The following is a 6,834-nucleotide window of genomic DNA, read 5'->3' on the forward strand; positions in this document are numbered from 1 at the left end:
GGCCAAGAGGATTACCCTACAATATTCTTACCTTTGAAATTCAAAGGCATGGAGGCTATAAAAGGAAACAAGGAAAGTAATTTTCTTTAAGAAAATAAAGAACCAAAATGCACAGTCCTTTTTCTAAACTTGACACTTAATTCTCTAGCAATGAAGCAATTTGACTATAATTTGGGAAGTATCACTCTGGGCTGGTCACCAGGAAAACCCTGCCTCTTAAAATAAACTTATTGTAAGTATGTACCCAAAAAAGAGTATAATGAACATTTTCAATATGAAAACAAAAGCACTACAAAGATCACAATGTTAAAGGGGGAATTGGCCAAAGTACTTCTTGATGCAAATTGCCGATTCTGGTGCTCTGACTGCAATTTTGACTTAAAATCTTTTTTTTTTTTTTTTTCCTAACAGCAGCATTAGTAACAGAACTTGAGAAACAAATTAATGACTACAGTGAATGAAATGGATTTTACTAAAGACTGATTCTCAGAACACCTGACGGTGACCACGTGGCTCGCTGTGAGGGTCGATGAATTAAAATTTCAGGAAAGAAGACATGTATTTCCAGTCTGACATTATGACCCTGGGCAAGTCTCCTATTCTGTTTTCTCTGTAGTATCAGGACACCCAGAATGAAATTACAGAAAAGATTAATTTTTAAAACTAATTTAAGATTAATTGGTCATTGATATGTATTTTTATTGTAATTTGTATGAGTTGCTGTTTTATGCTTCACTTTTATCATCTGCAAATTGAGGATAATAACATAATTCATGGCAAAGGATTGTTTTGAGAATTGACTAGGTATTCAATAATTATTAGTTATTACTATTCTTACTGTTATATTTGAGAATTTAATATATGTTAAAAATGACATTTCAAAGTACAAATGTAATTGCCACTGGGGGAAAGGTATATTTAAACCCTTATTTTGCTCTTTTCACCATAGTAAATTACTCGTAGATCAGAAATTCAAATGTAAAAACAAAACCATAACTATATTAAGGGTCTTGGAAAATAAAGTCATAATAGTGAAAATAAAAATAATAGATCCATTTAAAAGTATAATGAAAAAAGAACTGAAGAGCCAATTAGTGATTAGGAAGAAAAAGGTCAATCCATTAGGAAGACATAAAAATTCTAAACATATATGCATCTCAGAACCGAGTACCAAAATATATGAAGCAAAAACCGACTAAAGGTAAAAAGAGACAATTCAACGATAATAGTAGGAAACTTCCGTACCCCACATTCAATAATATACAGAACAACCAAACCAAAGATTAACAAGGATATGGAAGATCTGAACAACACTGTACACTAACTGGGTCTAATCGTCGTCTACTGAGCGCTCCACCCAACAGCAGCAGGATATGCGTTCTTCTCAAGGGCACACGGAACAGTCTGCACGTGCTCTGTGCTGTACGCTAACCCAGAAGACAAACCTCAAAACATTCAAAAGGCTTGAATTAATACAAAGTGTGATGTCCAACGACAGTGGCATTAAATTAGAGACCAATAACAGAAAGAAAAATTTGGGAAGCTCACAAATATGTGGAAATTAAACAACACACTTGTAAATAACCAATTTGTCAATGAAAAAATCACAAGGAAAACTATAAAATACTTTGAGATGAATGAAAATGAAGACATAACATGGCAAAAACTTATTAAAGTGGCAAAATCAATACCTAGAAGGAAATTTAAGACATACATGCCTACATTTCAAAAAAGCTCTCAAATCAATAACCTAACCTTCCATATTAATACACTGGCAGAAAGAAAAGCAAAATAAACCTAAAGGAAACAAACCCAATGCCGTCGAGCAGGCTCCAACTCAGAGCGGTCCTGTCGGACAGAGTAGAACTGCCCCATGGGGTTTCCAAGGAGCAGCTGATGAATTCACGCTGCAGACCTTTTGGTTAGCAGCTGAGCTCTTAACCACTGGGCCATCAGGGCTCCAAAGGAAATAAAAAAAAAAAAAATTTTTTTTAATTTTTTTTTTATAGAAAGAAGGAAATAATAAAAATTAGAGCATTAATAAAAATAAAGAATAGAAAAACAATGCAACCATGAGATTGGTTATTTGAATAGGTCAACAAAATTGACAAACCTTTAGCTAGACGGACCATAACAAAAAGAGAGGAGACTCAAATTATTAGAATCAGAAATAAAAGAAGGAATATTACTACTGACCTTACAGAAATAAAAAGGATTATGAAGGAATACGATTAACAACTGTACACCAATAAATTAGATAATGTAAATAAAATGGAAAAATTCCAAGAAAGACACAGACCACCAAAACTGACTGAGCAGAAATAGAAAATCTGAATAGACCTATAGAAGTAAACAGATTGAAATGGTTATTTAAAAAAGAAAAAAAGAACCCAAGAAAAAAGCCCAAGCCTAGACAGCTTCACAGGTGAATTCTAACACATATTTAAAGAAGAATTAATACCAGTTCTTCACCAACTCTTCCATAATATGGAATAGGAAGGAACACTTCCCAATTTCTTTTATGAAGTCAGTCTTACCCTGATATCAAAACCAAAGACACTACAGGAAAACTACAGATATTCCTTATGTACATAGATGAAAAAATTTTGCAACAATCCTCAGCGAAATACTAGCAAACTGAATTCAGCAACATATAAAAAGAATTACACAGAGAAAAATATGCCTCATGAATAAAACCAAACCAAACCCATTGCCATCGAGTCAATTCCAACTCATAGTGACCCTATACGACAGAGGAGGACTGCCCCACTGAGTTTCCATGGAGCGCCTGGTGGATTTGAACTGCCAACCTTTTGGTCGGCAGCCAAGCTCATAACCACTGCACTACCGGGGCTCTGCCTTAAGAATACAGATGCAAAATCCCTCACTTCATAGATATAAACAGACATAAATCTAATCCCCAAAATGTCCTGCACCATCCCCGTGATTGGTTGTGGATTAGACCCTTGGGCTCCATAGGGTTTTAACTGGCTGATTTTGGACGTAGATCACCAGGCCTTTTTTCCTGCTCTTAGTCTAGAAGCTCCGCTGGAACCTGTTCAGTGTCACAGTAACACACAAACCTTCACTGGCAGCTGAATGGTGGCTGTACGTGAGGCACATTGGCCAGGAATGGAGCCAGGTCCCCTGCACGGAAGGCGAGAATTCTACTACTGAACCACCACTGCCTCCATTACTAACCCTCCTAAAATGAATACATGGCTTAAAAAGATTCCTGCAAACAAAACTAATACTTACTGAAGCTCATGCTTACATCGCACGCACCGGTGAAAACGGCAGAGCACGCACTCACTGAACTCCTATCACGATTTCTTCACATACCACATATAAGGCTCAGCTATGAATAGTTCAAACACTGAATAATAATTTAATTTAAAAATACAATTTAACTACATTCGGAAGGGGAAAAGAGGTAGAGACTTAGAGACAATCATCTTCCAAATAGGAATTTAAACATATTATTTAGAAAGGTGGAGATAAATGCCTGAAGAAATACCCTCCGGATCTATTACATAACCTGTCAAATTAATGTACGTACTGGTGTCATTTATCATCTGCCTTCCCTGATAATATTTAAATTCCACGGAAAAGCTTTGTCTGTATGTCCACCATTTGCCCAGCACATAGCATCCAATGAATATCTGTTGAATGCATAAATACTGTAAAAATCATGAAAGGCAGGAAGCAACACTAAGGAAATGTAGTCAACAATTCTTCGATGTCTGTACAGGTACGAGTTACCATCATCCCCCTCCCCACATGTTAACTATGGAAACGTTGCTCCTTTTGATTAAAATTGTATAAAATGGAGACAAAGAAGGAATCTATAAGTGGAAAATGTTTTTCTGTAAAAGACTAAACTACAGGGGACTAGATTATTTTCATGTAACAAATCCCTCATGATTATCTGAAGGTGTCTTTAACAAAGTGCCCTAATTCATTCAAATAACGTAAAGGCCAAGACTACCGTGTAAGAGGCTCCAGAGAACACGTTAAGACATTCAGAGACACTTAGAGTTAGCTCCATGCTGCGCTGGTCCCAACAGGCAAAACCTGTTTCTTTCTGGTAACAAAAGATATACTGTTTGATAGCTTAAGGGTAAAACAGCAATTCCAAGTTTTACAAAGCCATAACATTGTCAACTTTCACATGACTGTAATAAACCAGGAAGTAGGGAGAGTTTGAGGACTTGGTATTAGAGAAAACAAGTTAACAGGGAAAAAAAAAAAAGTAAACATTAGAACAGCAAAGGGGAAGAGAAGCCAACTTTGAAGAAGCTGTTGGGGTGATGTAGCAGGTGAGAAACTTCATTCTAAGAAATTTCAGTCTTCTATGTCAAAATGTATTTCTACAAAATATCTGCAAAAAAATGCCCTTAAATGAAAACATTCTCCACTAGGCTTCACTAAACTACTTGTAGGTAAATACTGGCAGATTAATTCCTTAAGTGGCAGTTCGAAGAGTCCCTGATTTTTTTTAAGAGGGTGCAAAGACCAAGGTTTTTATTTCTGTTGTTGTGGTTTGTTTGTTTGTTTGTTAGGGATGCTATTTAGAAAGGGAACTTTGAAAAAGCACCATCGTCAAAGGAGCCCTGGTGTTGCAGTAGCTAAGCGCTTGGCTTCTAACAAAAAGATGGGCAGTTTGCACTCAGCAGCAGCCCTGCAGGAGAAGTTAGGGCAGACGTAGCCGTCTGCTTCCCTGAATCAGACTACGGCCTCGGAAACCCGTTCTCCTCTATCCTGTAGGCTCACTCTGAGTCCGAATCGACTTGAGGGCAAACGTTTTGCTTTTGGTTTTGTACCCGCTGGCAGTCAAGACAAAGCGTGAAGGAGTTCAAAGTTGATTTGCACACTTCTGCTAGAGCCCAGTACCACCTTCAACAAGGGGAGAATTTGCACGGAGGCGGCAAAATACAAGAACCTTTGGTAGCAAAGTGTAAAGTGTTTGCGGCATGGTCTTGCAAGTCCAGTCCACGCCTTATAAAATCCCAAGGGCTCTGTCTGCTGCCGGGATCAACAGCAGCGTCCCAACCAAGCACCCAAAAGCTGTGGACCAGCGAACCCGGACGATCCCAAAGCGCGGGGTCTCCTCTGTCCCACCTGGGATATTCTGCCACCTGGACCCGACGCGTGGCAGGGCCCTCTGCAGCCATATTTCGCCAGATACTCCTTTCTTCTCCAGCTTCAACTGGAGAAGCAAGGCTCCCGAATCAGTCACGAGACGAGTGCGGTAGGAGCCGCTTTCTTCCGGGAGACCCTGGTCGGCACTCTGCGGAAATCCTGCAGCTTCGCTGAGGTGGCTGCTTCCAGGGCCCGCCTCCTGCTCCTCCTCCCCGGGTCGTGGCCTGGTGGCCGGCCGGGGCAGCTGTCAGGCCCCGCCGCAGGGTAGAGCCCCCGGGTGTCCTCGGCGTCCAGACAGACAGACAGCCGGGGCAGCTGTCAGGCCCCGCCGCAGGGTAGAGCCCCCGGGTGTCCTCGGCGCCCAGACAGACAGACAGCCGGGGCTGGCCGGAGCGCCCTGCGCTGCGCACTCGCGAAGCTGACCAGGGAGTGGTCTTTCTGCGCCCTGCGGATAAGCCTGAGCAGCGTGGTGACCCGGCGCCCCTCACACACCGCTGTCGTCTGAGCTATCTCAGGCTACCTTTTCCCCTGCCCCCAGGGCGCCACAGAGGAAGCGCTGCTTTTTTTTTTTTTTTAAGTTGTTAGGGTTTTTTTCTTCTTCTTCTTCTTCGATAACCAACAACCCTAAAACGTTTAGTTATTGTTTCTTACTGGTTGTGCATAGGGTCGCTATGAGTCAGAGCCGACTGCACGGCACCTAACAACAACTGTGCGTTGTCTCCATAAATCTGACGCAGCTCTTGATTTAAACGTATGTTTTTTTATTATTATTATTATTTAATTCCAGAATGGAGGCATTCGGGGGGGGGGGCTTCCTAAAACACAATTCATAAAAGATTTTAAAAAAAAAAAAAAAGGGAAATACATGCTTTTAAGTCTGCAACATTCAGTTCAACTCCGTTTTTGAGTTACCCAGAGAAATCCCATTCCTGTGTAAGGCGGAGCGCCGCCCTCTGGCCACCACTCTGCATAGCACCCTGTGTAAGGCGGAGCGCCGCCCTCTGGCCACCACTCTGCATAGCACCCTGTGTAAGGCGGAGCGCCGCCCTCTGGCCACCACTCTGCATAGCACCCTGTGTAAGGCGGAGCGCCGCCCTCTGGCCACCACTCTGCATAGCACCCTGTGTAAGGCGGAGCGCCGCCCTCTGGCCACCACTCTGCATAGCACCCTGTGTGAGGCGGAGCGCCGCCCTCTGGCCACCACTCTGCATAGTACCCTGTTTTCTCCCTATCATGGTTCTCAATTCAAGCACAGATTACCCAATAAGCAAGCTTATCAGCAAATCAGGGGCACCATTGTCCAAAGCAAAGACCCATAGATGCCAGGCAGACAGGACGCAGGGAAAAGCGAGCGCTGCAGTGGAAGGAGACTGGCAGGGCACTAAGAGAAACCGGTACCAGCTCCAGTGCCCGAGAGGGGCCAGCAGGAAATAAAGTTCACACCGGGTCCCCAGAGCACCCACCAGGGAGGTTTAAGCCAGGAGGCCCCGACCACTTCAACACCTTCACTGACGTCTGTCAATCTAGCTTATGTTTAATATAATAGTAACATTTGTAATAATTCAATACTAACATAGCAAGCCTCAAAAAATACTGGAAATATGAATATCTAACATGAAAAGTTTTAATTTATGTATCGTTTCTTTTTTATTGTCTATTGCATGGAACACAATGCTTGATATTAACTATATA

The 6,834-nt window shown here is 41.7% G+C and overlaps 1 protein-coding gene across 4 annotated transcripts in view; it reads right to left on the bottom strand.

Annotated features, from left to right (window-relative positions):
- The window catches only part of GALK2 (galactokinase 2), a 223,618-nt gene extending 218,285 nt beyond the window's left edge, over positions 1 to 5,333 (bottom strand). Inside the window, exon 1 of one of the 4 annotated variants that reach the window (XM_064291988.1) lies at positions 5,122 to 5,333. In XM_064291988.1, coding sequence (XP_064148058.1) covers positions 5,122 to 5,174 — 53 coding nt within the window. In that variant the 5' untranslated portion in view covers positions 5,175 to 5,333. The remainder of the gene's footprint in view (positions 1 to 5,121) is intronic. The other 3 variants (XM_064291986.1, XM_064291987.1, XM_064291989.1) reach the window with 3 other exon arrangements.
- Positions 5,334 to 6,834: the final 1,501 nt, after the last annotated feature.

The sequence above is a fragment of the Loxodonta africana genome, chromosome 10 (genome assembly GCF_030014295.1).
Source record: "Loxodonta africana isolate mLoxAfr1 chromosome 10, mLoxAfr1.hap2, whole genome shotgun sequence".
In the NCBI taxonomy this organism is placed as follows: domain Eukaryota; kingdom Metazoa; phylum Chordata; class Mammalia; order Proboscidea; family Elephantidae; genus Loxodonta; species Loxodonta africana.